This window comes from Nerophis lumbriciformis, linkage group LG21 (assembly GCF_033978685.3).
Source record: "Nerophis lumbriciformis linkage group LG21, RoL_Nlum_v2.1, whole genome shotgun sequence".
NCBI lineage: Eukaryota > Metazoa > Chordata > Actinopteri > Syngnathiformes > Syngnathidae > Nerophis > Nerophis lumbriciformis.
The window spans coordinates 41,061,643-41,079,246 of record NC_084568.2 but is presented as its reverse complement, the minus strand read 5'-3'; the positions used below and the strand labels follow the sequence as shown (position 1 = coordinate 41,079,246).

At 38.0% G+C, this 17,604-nt stretch overlaps 1 protein-coding gene across 1 annotated transcript in view; it reads left to right on the top strand.

Moving 5' to 3' along the window:
• tac1 (tachykinin precursor 1) overlaps positions 1 to 13,526 on the top strand; it is a 58,075-nt gene extending 44,549 nt beyond the window's left edge. The window contains exons 3-5 of the mRNA XM_072915654.1: positions 5,735 to 5,758; positions 7,564 to 7,620; positions 13,386 to 13,526. Coding sequence (XP_072771755.1) covers positions 5,735 to 5,758; positions 7,564 to 7,620; positions 13,386 to 13,432 — 128 coding nt within the window. The 3' untranslated portion in view covers positions 13,433 to 13,526. The remainder of the gene's footprint in view (positions 1 to 5,734; positions 5,759 to 7,563; positions 7,621 to 13,385) is intronic.
• The last annotated feature ends 4,078 nt before the right edge of the window (positions 13,527 to 17,604 follow it).

Below are 17,604 nucleotides of genomic sequence, written 5' to 3'. Positions count from 1 at the left end.
TCCTAACTCTCATCATTTCAACAACAATAACACAACTATTACTCTCCTCCCAAACGCTCCATGGGTAACACACTTCCTAACTCTCATCATTTCAACAACAATAACACAACTATTACTCTCCTCCCAAACGCTCCATGGGTAACACACTTTATATCTCATCATTTCAACAACAATAACACAACTATTACTCTCCTCCCAAACGCTCCATGGGTAACACACTTCCTAACTCTCATCATTTCAACAACAATAACACAACTATTACTCTCCTACCAAACGCTCCATGGGTAACACACTTCATAACTCTCATCATTTCAACAATAACACAACTACTACTCTCCTCCCAAACGCTCCATGGGTAACACACTTCCTAACTCTCATCATTTCAACAACAATAACACAACTATTACTCTCCTCCCAAACACTCCATGGGTAACACACCTTATATCTCATAATTTCAACAACAATAACACAACTATTACTCTCCTCCCAAACGCTCCATGGGTAACACACTTCCTAACTCTCAACATTTCAACAACAATAACACAACTATTACTCTCCTCCCAAACGCTCCATGGGTAACACACTTCATAACTCTTCATTTCAACAACAATAACACAACTATTACTCTCCTCCCAAACGCTCCATGGGTAACACACTTTATTACTCTTATCATTTCAACAAGAATAACACAACTATTACTCTCCTCCCAAATGCTCCATCTCTTTATAACTCTCATCATTTCAACAATAACACAACTATTACTCTCCTCCCAAACGCTCCATGGGTAACACACTTTATAACTCATCATTTCAACAACAATAACACAACTATTACTCTCCTCCCAAACGCTCCATGGGTAACAGACTTTATAACTCATCATTTCAACAACAATAACACAACTATTACTCTCCTCCCAAACGCTCCATGGGTAACACACTTTATAACTCATCATTTCAACAACAATAACACAACTATTACTCTCCTTCCAAACGCTCCATGGGTTACACACTTTATAACTCTCATCATTTTAACAACAATAACACAACTATTACTCTCCTCCCAACGCTCCATGGGTAACACACTTCATAACTCATCATTTCAACAACAATAACACAACTATTACTCTCCTTCCAAACGCTCCATGGGTAACACACTTTATAACTCATCATTTCAACAACAATAACACAACTATTACTCTCCTTCCAAACGCCCCATGGGTAACACACTTTATAACTCTCATCATTTTAACAACAATAACACAACTATTACTCTCCTCCCAAACGCTCCATGGGTAACACACTTCATAACTCATCATTTCAACAACAATAACACAACTATTACTCTCCTCCCAAACGCTCCATGGGTAACACACTTCATAACTCATCATTTCAACAACAATAACACAACTATTACTCTCCTCCCAAACGCTTCATGGGTAACACACTTCATAACTCATCCTTTCAACAACAATAACACAACTATTACTCTCCTCCCAAACGCTCCATGGGTAACACACTTTATAACTCATCATTTCAACAACAATAACACAACTATTACTCTCCTCCCAAACGCTCCATGGGTAACACACTTTATAACTCTCATCATTTCAACAATAACACAACTATTACTCTCCTCCCAAACGCTCCATGGGTAACACACTTTATAACTCATCATTTCAACAACAATAACACAACTATTACTCTCCTCCCAAACGCTCCATGGGTAACAGACTTTATAACTCATCATTTCAACAACAATAACACAACTATTACTCTCCTCCCAAACGCTCCATGGGTAACACACTTTATAACTCATCATTTCAACAACAATAACACAACTATTACTCTCCTTCCAAACGCTCCATGGGTAACACACTTCATAACTCATCATTTCAACAACAATAACACAACTATTACTCTCCTTCCAAACGCTCCATGGGTAACACACTTTATAACTCATCATTTCAACAACAATAACACAACTATTACTCTCCTTCCAAACGCTCCATGGGTAACACACTTTATAACTCTCATCTTTTTAACAACAATAACACAACTATTACTCTCCTCCCAAACGCTCCATGGGTAACACACTTCATAACTCATCATTTCAACAACAATAACACAACTATTACTCTCCTCCCAAACGCTCCATGGGTAACACACTTCATAACTCATCATTTCAACAACAATAACACAACTATTACTCTCCTCCCAAACGCTTCATGGGTAACACACTTCATAACTCATCCTTTCAACAACAATAACACAACTATTACTCTCCTCCCAAACGCTCCATGGGTAACACACTTTATAACTCATCATTTCAACAACAATAACACAACTATTACTCTCCTCCCAAACGCTCCATGGGTAACACACTTTATAACTCATCATTTCAACAACAATAACACAACTATTACTCTCCTTCCAAACGCTCCATGGGTAACACACTTTATAACTCTCATCATTTTAACAACAATAACACAACTATTACTCTCCTCCCAACGCTCCATGGGTAACACACTTCATAACTCATCATTTCAACAACAATAACACAACTATTACTCTCCTTCCAAACGCTCCATGGGTAACACACTTTATAACTCATCATTTCAACAACAATAACACAACTATTACTCTCCTCCCAAACGCTCCATGGGTAACACACTTCATAACTCTCAACATTTCAACAACAATAACACAACTATTACTCTCCTCCCAAACGCTCCATGGGTAACACACTTCATAACTCTTCATTTCAACAACAATAACACAACTATTACTCTCCTCCCAAACGCTCCATGGGTAACACACTTTATAACTCATCATTTCAACAACAATAACACAACTATTACTCTCCTCCCAAACGCTCCATGGGTAACACACTTTATAACTCATCATTTCAACAAGAATAACACAACTATTACTCTCCTCCCAAACGCTCCATGGGTAACACACTTTATAACTCATCATTTCAACAAGAATAACACAACTATTACTCTCCTACCAAACGCTCCATGGGTAACACACTTTATAACTCATCATTTCAACAAGAATAACACAACTATTACTCTCCTCCCAAACGCTCCATGGGTAACACACTTTATAACTCATCATTTCAACAAGAATAACACAACTATTACTCTCCTACCAAACGCTCCATGGGTAACACACTTTATAACTCTTATCATTTCAACAATAACACAACTATTACTCTCCTCCCAAACGCTCCATGGGTAACACACTTCCTAACTCTCATCATTTCAACAACAATAACACAACTATTACTCTCCTCCCAAACGCTCCATGGGTAACACACTTCCTAACTCTCATCATTTCAACAACAATAACACAACTATTACTCTCCTCCCAAACGCTCCATGGGTAACACACTTTATATCTCATCATTTCAACAACAATAACACAACTATTACTCTCCTCCCAAACGCTCCATGGGTAACACACTTCCTAACTCTCATCATTTCAACAACAATAACACAACTATTACTCTCCTCCCAAACGCTCCATGGGTAACACACTTCCTAACTCTCATCATTTCAACAACAATAACACAACTATTACTCTCCTCCCAAATGCTCCATGGGTAACACACCTTATATCTCATAATTTCAACAACAATAACACAACTATTACTCTCCTCCCAAACGCTCCATGGGTAACACACTTTATATCTCATCATTTCAACAACAATAACACAACTATTACTCTCCTTCCAAACGCTCCATGGGTAACACACTTTATAACTCATCATTTCAACAAGAATAACACAACTATTACTCTCCTACCAAACGCTCCATGGGTAACACACTTTATAACTCTTATCATTTCAACAATAACACAACTATTACTCTCCTCCGAAACGCTCCATGGGTAACACACTTCCTAACTCTCATCATTTCAACAACAATAACACAACTATTACTCTCCTCCCAAACGCTCCATGGGTAACACACTTCCTAACTCTCATCATTTCAACAACAATAACACAACTATTACTCTCCTCCCAAACGCTCCATGGGTAACACACTTTATATCTCATCATTTCAACAACAATAACACAACTATTACTCTCCTCCCAAACGCTCCATGGGTAACACACTTCCTAACTCTCATCATTTCAACAACAATAACACAACTATTACTCTCCTACCAAACGCTCCATGGGTAACACACTTCATAACTCTCATCATTTCAACAATAACACAACTACTACTCTCCTCCCAAACGCTCCATGGGTAACACACTTCCTAACTCTCATCATTTCAACAACAATAACACAACTATTACTCTCCTCCCAAACACTCCATGGGTAACACACCTTATATCTCATAATTTCAACAACAATAACACAACTATTACTCTCCTCCCAAACGCTCCATGGGTAACACACTTCCTAACTCTCAACATTTCAACAACAATAACACAACTATTACTCTCCTCCCAAACGCTCCATGGGTAACACACTTCATAACTCTTCATTTCAACAACAATAACACAACTATTACTCTCCTCCCAAACGCTCCATGGGTAACACACTTTATTACTCTTATCATTTCAACAAGAATAACACAACTATTACTCTCCTCCCAAATGCTCCATCTCTTTATAACTCTCATCATTTCAACAACAATAACACAACTATTACTCTCCTCCCAAACGCTCCACGGGTAACACACTTTATAACTCATCATTTCAACAACAACACAACTATTACTCTCCTCCCAAACGCTCCATGGGTAACACACTTTATAACTCATCATTTCAACAACAACACAACTATTACTCTCCTCCCAAACGCTCCATGGGTAACACACTTTATAACTCATCATTTCAACAACAACACAACTATTACTCTCCTCCCAAACGCTCCATCGGTAACACACTTTATAACTCATCATTTCAACAAGAATAACACAACTATTACTCTCCTACCAAACGCTCCATGGGTAACACACTTTATAACTCATCATTTCAACAACAATAACACAACTATTACTCTCCTCCCAAACGCTCCATGGGTAACACACTTTATAACTCATCATTTCAACAACAATAACACAACTATTACTCTCCTCCCAAACGCTCCATGGGAAACACACTTCATAACTCATCATTTCAACAATAACACAACTATTACTCTCCTCCCAAACGCTCCATGGGTAACACACTTTATATCTCATCATTTCAACAACAATAACACAACTATTACTCTCCTCCCAAACGCTCCATGGGTAACACACTTTATAACTCATCATTTCAACAACAATAACACAACTATTACTCTCCTCCCAAACGCTCCATGGGTAACACACTTCATAACTCTCATCATTTCAACAATAACACAACTATTACTCTCCTCCCAAATGCTCCATCTTTTTATAACTCTCATCATTTCAACAACAATAACACAACTATTACTCTCCTCCCAAACGCTCCATGGGTAACACACTTTATAACTCTCATCATTTCAACAATAACACAACTATTACTCTCCTCCCAAACTATCCATGGGTAACACACTTTATATCTCATCATTTCAACAACAATAACACAACTATTACTCTCCTCCCAAACGCTCCATGGGTAACACACTTCATAACTCTCATCATTTCAACAATAACACAACTATTACTCTCCTCCCAAATGCTCCATCTCTTTATAACTCTCATCATTTCAACAACAATAACACAACTATTATTCTCCTCCCACAGTGGCTGCACAGATTCCCCACAAAAGTAAGTGACTCGATTCTCTTACTTAAATATTTTATTTACATTTTATTCTTTTAATATTTATCCGTAAACATTTTTTGTATGAAAGTCTTGAAAAACAATCAAATCAAATGTGATTAATCACAAAAATGATCACATTAATCTTTCATTTATTTGGAGCGCTAATGTTCCTTGTTATACATCATTGATCAGGTCAATAATACATTATTGATCAGGTCAATAATACATTATTGATCAGGTCAATAATACATTATTGATCAAGTCCATAATACATCATTGATCAGGTCAATATCACATCATTGATCAGGTCAATAATACATCATTGATCAGGTCAATATTACATCATTGATCAGGTCAATAATACATCATTGATCAGGTCAAAAATACATCATTGATCAAGTCAATAATACATCATTGATCAGGTCAATAACACATCATTGATCAGGTCAATAATACATCATTGATCAGGTCAATAATACATCATTGATCAGGTCAATAACACATCATTGATCAGGTCAAAAACACATCATTGATCAGGTCAAGAACACATCATTGATCAAGTCAATAATACATCATTGATCAAGTCAATAATACATCATTGATCAAGTCAATAATACATCATTGATCAGGTCAATAACACATCATTGATCAGGTCAATAATAAATCATTGATCAGGTCAATAACACATCATTGATCAAGTCAATAATACGTCATTGATCAGGTCAATAACACATTATTGATCAAGTCAATAATACGTCATTGATCAAGTCAATAAGACATCTTGATCAGGTCAATAATACGTCATTGATCAGGTCAAAAACACGTCATTGATCAGGCCAATAATAGATCATTGATCAGGTCAATAATACATTATTGATCAAGTCCATAATACATCATTGATCAGGTCAATAATACATTATTGATCAAGTCAATAATAAATCATTGATCAGGTCAATAATACATCATTGATCAAGTCAATAATACATCATTGATCAGGTCAATAATACATAATTTCAAAGATGATTGACAGGTGTACTCACTGGCAAAAACAAACTTTTAGAACAAACAATTGGCAATGATTTGTGCATTTTATTATTATTGATTGATTTATTTGGAACAATTTAGGTCCTAAAATGTTTTTGTACTTAAAAAAAAAAAAAAAAAAAAAAAAAATGTGTATGAGGTTGTGGCGTCCCACAGGGTCGGCCTGAGGTCTGGGCACAGAGGCAAACATCATATTCTGTAACATCTTTTAGAATAAAAACATATTTTTGTCCATAAATAAAAATGTATGAATATTGATATGAATATGAATAAGTATTAACATATTTTTGGTTGAATAAAATGTACGTTTATTTAATATGAAATGTCCAGTAGAAGACTTTCTTTCTTTGACAGTGGAAAATGTCACGTTTTCACATCAGGGTCACTGAAGAATATATGAATATTGATTTGTGTATGAGCTAATAAATTGACATGCATGTATGTATTTATATATATTGACATGCATGTATGTATAAGCCCAGTGACACGTGCAGTCAGGATGTGTGCAGACTGGAATCAAACACCCACAAGTTCAATTGTATTATTTATGTCTTGGTGGCTCATTTTACACTGAAATGACTTTCATTCCATTTATTTTATTAAATGTATTTATTTATTCTACTGAATGTATTTGTATTTGATCAAATGAATTGCATTGAGTGTATTTAGTTTGATCGAATTTATTGTATTGAAAGTATTTGTATTTATTTCTACTGAATGTATTTTATTTGCACATTTTGCATTCTTTTGTTGTCATTTTTCAGGGCATAAAGTCAACTCTTTTGTGGGGCTGATGGGGAAAAGAAGCCAAGAGGATGCAGGTGATTTAAAAATATGACATTTTCAACAATATTTCAACATTTTTAATCCGACAGTACGTTTTTTAACCGAGATTGCCTACATTGTGTTGCTATGGTAACTACGATGTTTCAATATGATGCTTTACATATACAGGTAAAAGCCAGTAAATTAGAATATTTTGAAAAACTTGATTTATTTCAGTAATTGCATTCAAAAGGTGTAACTTGTACATTATATTTATTCATTGCACACAGACTGATGCATTCAAATGTTTATTTCATTTAATTTTGATGATTTGAAGTGGCAACAAATGAAAATCCAAAATTCCGTGTGTCACAAAATTAGAATATTACTTAAGGCTAATACAAAAAAGGGATTTTTAGAAATGTTGGCCAACTGAAAAGTATGAAAATGAAAAATATGAGCATGTACAATACTCAATACTTGGTTGGAGCTCCTTTTGCCTCAATTACTGCGTTAATGCGGCGTGGCATGGAGTCGATGAGTTTCTGGCACTGCTCAGGTGTTATGAGAGCCCAGGTTGCTCTGATAGTGGCCTTCAACTCTTCTGCGTTTTTGGGTCTGGCATTCTGCATCTTCCTTTTCACAATACCCCACAGATTTTCTATGGGGCTAAGGTCAGGGGAGTTGGCGGGCCAATTTAGAACAGAAATACCATGGTCCGTAAACCAGGCACGGGTAGATTTTGCGCTGTGTGCAGGCGCCAAGTCCTGTTGGAACTTGAAATCTCCATCTCCATAGAGCAGGTCAGCAGCAGGAAGCATGAAGTGCTCTAAAACTTGCTGGTAGACGGCTGCGTTGACCCTGGATCTCAGGAAACAGAGTGGACCGACACCAGCAGATGACATGGCACCCCAAACCATCACTGATGGTGGAAACTTTACACTAGACTTCAGGCAACGTGGATCCTGTGCCTCTCCTGTCTTCCTCCAGACTCTGGGACCTCGATTTCCAAAGGAAATGCAAAATTTGCATGGTTGGGTGATGGTTTGGGGTGCCATGTCATCTGCTGGTGTCGGTCCACTCTGTTTCCTGAGATCCAGGGTCAACGCAGCCGTCTACCAGCAAGTTTTAGAGCACTTCATGCTTCCTGCTGCTGACCTGCTCTATGGAGATGGAGATTTCAAGTTCCAACAGGACTTGGCGCCTGCACACAGCGCAAAATCTACCCGTGCCTGGTTTACGGACCATGGTATTTCTGTTCTAAATTGGCCCGCCAACTCCCCTGACCTTAGCCCCATAGAAAATCTGTGGGGTATTGTGAAAAGGAAGATGCAGAATGCCAGACCCAAAAACGCAGAAGAGTTGAAGGCCACTATCAGAGCAACCTGGGCTCTCATAACACCTGAGCAGTGCCAGAAACTCATCGACTCCATGCCACGCCGCATTAACGCAGTAATTGAGGCAAAAGGAGCTCCAACCAAGTATTGAGTATTGTACATGCTCATATTTTTCATTTTCATACTTTTCAGTTGGCCAACATTTCTAAAAATCCCTTTTTTGTATTAGCCTTAAGTAATATTCTCATTTTGTGACACACGGAATTTTGGATTTTCATTTGTTGCCACTTCAAATCATCAAAATTAAATGAAATAAACATTTGAATGCATCAGTCTGTGTGCAATGAATAAATATAATGTACAAGTTACACCTTTTGAATGCAATTACTGAAATAAATCAAGTTTTTCAAAATATTCTAATTTACTGGCTTTTACCTGTACATATAATCAAAAGCCAAAAGCAGTGAAGTTGTCACGTTGTGTAAATGGTTGAATTTTTTGCAAATATTAGCTCATTTGGAATTTGATGGCTGCAACATGTTTCAAAAGAGCTGGCACAAGTGGCAAAAAAAGACGGAGAAAGTTGAGGAATGCTCATCAAAGGCTTATTTGGAACATCCCACAGGTGAGCAGGCTAATTAGGGACAGGTGAGTGCCATGATTGGGTATAAAAGTAGATTCCATGAAATGCTCAGTCATTCACAAACAAGGACGGGGCGAGGGTCGCCACTTTGTCAACAAATGCCTGAGCAAATTGTTTAAGAACAACATTTCTCAAGCAGCTATTGCAAGGAATTTAGGGATTTCACCATCTACGCGCCGTAATATCATCAAAAGGTTCTGAGAATCTGGAGAAATCACTGCACGTAAGCGGCAAGGCCGAAAACCAACATTGGATGCATCAAAAAGCGACATCGGTGTGTAAAGGATATCACCACATGGGCTGAGGAACACTTCAGGAAAACCACTGTCAGTAACTACAGTTGGTCGCTACATCTGTAAGTGCAAGTTAAAACTCTACTATGCAAAGCCAAAGTCATTTATCAACAACACCCAGAAACGCCGCCGGCTTCGCTTGGGCCCCGAGCTCATCTAAGATGGACTGATGCAAAGTGGAAAAGTGTTCCGTCGTCTGACGAGTCCATCCATCCATCCATCTTCTTCCGCTTATCCGAGGTCGGGTCGCGGGGGCAGCAGCTTAAGCAGGGAAGCCCAGACTTCCCTCTCCCCAGCCACTTCGTCCAGCTCCTCCCGGGGGATCCCGAGGCGTTCCCAGGCCAGCCGGGAGAGATAGTCTTCCCAGCGTGTCCTGGGTCTTCCCCGTGGCCTCCTACCGGTCGGACGTGCCCGAAACACCTTCCTAGGGAGGCGTTCGGGTGGCATCCTGACCAGATGCCCGAACCACCTCATCTGGCTCCTCTCCATGTGGAGGAGCAGCGGCTTTACTTTGAGCTCCTCCCGGATGACAGAGCTTCTCACCCTATCTCTAAGGGAGAGCCCCGCCACTCGGCGGAGGAAACTCATTTCGGCCGCTTGTACCCGTGATCTTGTCCTTTCGGTCATGACCCAAAGCTCATGACCAAAGGTGAGGATGGGAACGTAGATCGACCGGTAAATCGAGAGCTTTGCCTTCCGGCTCAGCTCCTTCTTCACTACAACGGATCGATACAGTGTCCGCATTACTGAAGACGCCGCACCGATCCGCCTGTCGATCTCACGATCCACTCTTCCCTCACTCGTGAACAAGACTCCGAGGTTCCTGAACTCCTCCACTTGGGGAAAGATCTCCTCCCCAACCCGGAGATGGCACTCCACCCTTTTCCGGGCGAGAACCATGGACTCGGACTTGGAGGTGCTGATTCCCATCCCAGTCGCTTCACACTCGGCTGCGAACCGATCCAGTGAGAGCTGAAGATCTTGGCCGGAGGAAGCCATCAGGACCACCTCATCTGAAAATAGCAGAGACCTAATCCTGCAGCCACCAAACCAGATCCCCTCAACGCCTTGACTGCGCCCAGAAATTCTGTCCATAAAGGTTATGAACAGAATGGGTGACAAAGGGCAGCCTTGGCGGAGTCCAACCCTCACTGGAAACGTGTCCGACTTACTGCAATGCGGACCAAGCTCTGACACTGATCATACAGGGAGCGGACCGCCAAAATCAGACAGTCCGATACCCCATACTCTCTGAGCACTCCCCACAGGACTTCCCGAGGGACACGGTCGAATGCCTTCTCCAAGTCCACAAAGCACATGTAGACTGGTTGGGCAAACTCCCATGCACCCTCAAGGACCCTGCCCAGAGTATAGAGCTGGTCCACAGTTCCACGACCAGGACGAAAACCACACTATTCCTCCTGAATCCGAGGTTCGACTATCCGGCGTAGCCTCCTCTCTGACGAGTCCACATTTCAAATTGTTTTTGGAAACTGTGGACGTCAAGAAAAAGAACCATCTTTTATTTTGGACCCTCCCCGACCACATGGCCACGGCTGTTTCCAAAGGACAAAGGTCGCAAAAAGTTCACAGAAAAGGTCGTAAACAATTCACAGAAAAGGTCAGTTCAAAAAGAGTTCGTAAAATAGTTCAAAAAGAGGTCCATGAAATAGTTCAAAAAAAGTTCGTCTGGAAATTGGGCAGATCTCCGCTTTCAAGTCCTTGGGCCAGAACAACATCCTTCTGTTGATTACCATGCATGAGAGAAAACAGAAAACCCTTCATGTGCCTCTCCCCCTAACACAGTGGAGTTTTACGAGCATTCGTCTTGGTAGGTTTCAACGACAAGCTTTTGTCTTCTCACCTGACAGAACTCAATGTAACACAAAGTTGTTTGTGATAACTTACAAACAATTATTCTAACAGGGTGAGGGTTGGACTCCGCCAAGGCTGCCCTTTGTCACCGATTCTGTTCATAACTTTTATGGACAGAATATCTAGGCGCAGTCAAGGCGTTGAGGGGATCTGGTTTGGTGGCTGCAGGATTAGGTCTCTGCTTTTTGCTGATGATGTGGTCCTGATGGCTTCATCTGGCCAGGATCTTCAGCTCTCACTGGATCGGTTCGCAGCCGAGTGTGAAGCGACTGGGATGAGAATCAGCACCTCCAAGTCCGAGTCCATGGTTCTCGCCCGGAAAAGGGTGGAGTGCCATCTCCGGGTTGGGGAGGAGATCTTGCCCCAAGTGGAGGAGTTCAAGTACCTCGGAGTCTTGTTCACGAGTGAGGGAAGAGTGGATCGTGAGATCGACAGGCGGATCGGTGCGGCGTCTTCAGTAATGCGGACGCTGTATCGATCCGTTGTGGTGAAGAAGGAGCTGAGCCGGAAGGCAAAGCTCTCAATTTACCGGTCGATCTACGTTCCCATCCTCACCTATGGTCATGAGCTTTGGGTCATGACCGAAAGGACAAGATCACGGGTACAAGCGGCCCAAATGAGTTTCCTCCGCCGGGTGGCGGGGCTCTCCCTTAGAGATAGGGTGAGAAGCTCTGTCATCCGGGAGGAGCTCAAAGTAAAGCCGCTGCTCCTCCACATGGAGAGGAGCCAGATGAGGTGGTTCGGGCATCTGGTCAGGATGCCACCCGAGCGCCTCCCTAAGGAGGTGTTTAGGGCACGTCCGACCGGTAGGAGGCCACGAGGAAGACCCAGGACACGTTGGGAAGACTATGTCTCCCGGCTGGCCTGGGAACGCCTCGGGGTCCCACAGGAAGAGCTGGACGAAGTGGCTGGGGAGAGGGAAGTCTGGGCTTCCCTGCTTAGGTTGCTGCCCCCGCGACCCGACCTCGGATAAGCGGAAGAAGATGGATGGATGGATGGATGGAGGGTGTATTAGTGGCCAAGGCATGGGTAACTTACACATTTGTGAAGGCGCCATTAATGCTGAAAGGTACATACAGGTTTTGGAGCAACATATGTTGTTATCATGGACGCCCCTGCTTATTTCAGCAAGACGATGCCAAGCCACGTGTTACAACAGCGTGGCTTCATAGTAAAAGAGTGCGGGTACTAGACTGGCCTGCCTGTAGTCCAGACATTGAAAATGTGTGAAGGCTAAAATATGAGAAGGGAGACTGTTGAACAACTTAAGCTGTACATCAAGCAAGAATGGGAAAGAATTCCACTTCAAAAATGTGTCTCCTCAGTTCCCAAACCTTTACTGAGTGAACATGCCTTTTTTGACATGTGTTGCTGCCATTAAATTCTAAGTTAATGATTATTTGCAAAAAAAAAAGAAGTTTCTCAGTGTGAACATGAAATATCTTGTCTTTGCAGTCTATTCAATTGAATATAAGTTGAAAAGGATTTGTTGTATTCTCTTTTTATTTACCATTTACACAACTTCACTGCTTTCGGGTGTTGCACCTGCTATAAGTGTAGCAGCAACAATGGCAGCTAAAAGGTGTCACATAATTGACTTTTTCAAAACAGAAGATGTATGAAAGTGTGGACTTCCATAGCAAGGAACAACATTTCATCTCCATGTGTCGCAGGTTCCTACGAGTGGAGCGCAGAACAAACGTACGACGCTCGCCGCTAAAGTCGTCACCTTGGCATTCCTCACCTGTGAAAAGTGTTTTTTTTTTGCTGTTTGTCCAATAAAATCTTGTGTTTACACCTTGGACTCGTCAAAGTGTGCAAGTCAACGCCCGCCATCAGCGTCTTTTTATTATTTCTCTTCCATCGGTCGCACAGGGACAGCACTTGGTGGGGAAACAAGCACTCGGCGGGGAAACAAGCACTCGGAGCAGACTCAGCCGGTAATAGAATACAATAGAATAAAATAGAAAGTACTTTATTGATCCCTGGGGGGAAATTCAGCACCACAGTTCGCTCACAATAGACAATAAACACTTTGGTATTTTTTACATGTGAATAATATAAATACAGTCTATTATACAGCATTATTCACATGTGAATAATATAAATACAGTCTATTATACAGCATTATTCACATGTGAATAATATAAATACAGTCTATTATGCAGCATTATTCACATGTGAATAATATAAATACAGTCTATTATACAGCATTATTCACATGTGAATAATATAAATACAGTCTATTATACAGCATTATTCACATGTGAATAATATAAATACAGTCTATTATACAGCATTATTCACATGTGAATAATATAAATACAGTCTATTATACAGCATTATTCACGTGTGAATAATATAAATACAGTCTATTATACAGCATTATTCACGTGTGAATAATATAAATACAGTCTATTATACAGCATTATTCACGTGTGAATAATATAAATACAGTCTATTATACAGCATTATTCACATGTGAATAACATAAATACAGTCTATTATACAGCATTATTCACATGTGAATAATATAAATACAGTCTATTATACAGCATTATTCACGTGTGAATAATATAAATACAGTCTATTATACAGCATTATTCACATGTGAATAATATAAATACAGTCTGTTATACAGCATTATTCACATGTGAATAATATAAATACAGTCTATTATACAGCATTATTCACATGTGAATAATATAAATACAGTCTACTATACAGCATTATTCACATGTGAATAATATAAATACAGTCTATTATACAGCATTATTCACATGTGAATAATATAAATTCAGTCTATTATACAGCATTATTCACATGTAAAGAACATAAATACAGTCTATTATACAGCATTATTCACATGTGAATAATATAAATACAGTCTATTATACAGCATTATTCACATGTGAATAACATAAATACAGTCTATTATACAGCATTATTCACGTGTGAATAACATAAATACTGTCTATTATACAGCATTATTCACATGTGAATAATATAAATACAGTCTATTATACAGCATTATTCACATGTGAATAACATAAATACAGTCTATTATACAGCATTATTCACATGTGAATAATATAAATACAGTCTATTATACAGCATTATTCACATGTGAATATAAATACAGTCTATTATACAGCATTATTCACATGTGAATAATATAAATACAGTCTACTATACAGCATTATTTACATGTGAATAATATAAATACAGTCTATTATACAGCATTATTCACGTGTGAATAATATAAATACAGTCTATTATACAGCATTATTCACATGTGAATAATATAAATACAGTCTATTATACAGCATTATTCACGTGTGAATAATATAAATACAGTCTATTATACAGCATTATTCACATGTGAATAATATAAATACAGTCTATTATACAGCATTATTCACGTGTGAATAACATAAATACAGTCTATTATACAGCATTATTCACGTGTGAATAATATAAATACAGTCTATTATACAGCATTATTCACATGTGAATAATATAAATACAGTCTATTATACAGCATTATTCACGTGTGAATAACATAAATACAGTCTATTATACAGCATTATTCACGTGTGAATAATATAAATACAGTCTATTATACAGCATTATTCACATGTGAATAATATAAATACAGTCTATTATACAGCTTTATTCACATGTGAATAATATAAATACAGTCTACTATACAGCATTATTCACATGTGAATAATATAAATACAGTCTATTATACAGCATTATTCACATGTGAATAATATAAATTCAGTCTATTATACAGCATTATTCACATGTGAATAACATAAATACAGTCTATTATACAGCATTATTCACATGTGAATAATATAAATACAGTCTATTATACAGCATTATTCACATGTGAATAATATAAATACAGTATTATACAACATTATTCACATGTGAATAATATAAATACAGTCTATTGTACAACATTATTTACATGTGAATAATATAAATACAGTCTATTATACAGCATTATTCACATGTGAATAATATAAATACAGTCTATTATACAGCATTATTCACGTGTGAATAATATAAATACAGTCTATTATACAGCATTATTCACATGTGAATAATATAAATACAGTCTATTATACAGCATTATTCACATGTGAATAATATAAATACAGTCTATTATACAGCATTATTCACATGTGAATAATATAAATACAGTCTATTATACAGCATTATTCACATGTGAATAATATAAATACAGTCTATTATGCAGCATTATTCACATGTGAATAATATAAATACAGTCTATTATACAGCATTATTCACATGTGAATAATATAAATACAGTATTATACAACATTATTCACATGTGAATAATATAAATACAGTCAATTATACAGCATTATTCACAAGTGAATAATATAAATACAGTCTATTATACAGCATTATTCACATGTGAATAATATAAATACAGTCTATTATACAGCATTATTCACATGTGAATAATATAAATACAGTCTATTATACAGCATTATTCACATGTGAATAATATAAATATACAGCATTACTCACATGTGAATAATATAAATACAGTCTATTATACAGCATTATTCACATGTGAATAATATAAATACAGTCGATTATACAGCATTATTCACATGTGAATAATTAAAATACAGTCTATTATACAGCATTATTCACATGTGAATAATATAAATACAGTCTATTATACAGCATTATTCACATGTGAACGCATTAATAAATGAATCATGAATGCACGAATAAATGAATAAATTAATTAATTAATTAATGCATGTATGAAAGATGGATGGATGAATGGATGGTAAATGAACAAATGAATGGATGAAAGACGAATACATGAATGATACATGAATAAATGAATGAAGCATTAATGATGAATGAATGAATTAAGAAATGAATGGAGGATAAATGCATTAACGATGGATGGATAAAAGAATGAATAAAGCATTAATGATAATTGAATGAATAAAAGATGAATGAATGAATGCATGCATGAATGGCTGCATGAATGAATGAATGAATGAATACAAATGAAATAATAAAAATGAATGCATAAATGAATGATGAATGAATAAAAATGAATGAATGACAGAGATGAATGACTGAATGAAAGATGAAGTAATTAATGAAAGATTAATTAATAACTGCATGAATGAATAAAAAATGAATAAATGAAAAATGAATGCATGAATGGGTGATTGAATAAAAATGAATGAAAGATGAATGAATGCATGAATGAAAGATGAAGGCACGAATGACTGCATGAATGAATAAAAATGAATGCATTAATGAATGGATGAATGAATAAAAATGAATACATTAATGAATGGAAGAATAAATAAAAAATGAATGGATGGATGAATGAATGCGTGGCTGAATGCATGAATTAAAGATGAATGAATTAATGACTGCATGAATGAACGAATGAATAAAAATGATGAATGAATGAATTAAAGTTGAATGCATGAATGAACAACTGCATGAATGAATGATGAATAAAATGAATGAATGAAAGATGAATGAACACTCAATAGAACTGCCCCTAGGCCACAGGTGTCAAACTCAAGGCCCGGGGGCCAAATCTGGCCCCCATGAAAGCCCGTAAATAATACGAGTCAATAAAGCATTTTATCATTTTGTTGCACCTTTCCTGCTTCCTGCTCTCAGACCGTAGTCGAAAAGCGCAGGGGAGACACTTCTCCAGGGCCGATGCATGCTCGGGGCAACACCCTTCACTTCACTCGGCAGTGGGTCTCCACAGCGGACAACTTTAGGGTGGATGATGAGTCCAGCGATTAGTTGCAAACCTTGCTTCATTGATTGCTTGCCCACAGCCAATCCAACACACAACAA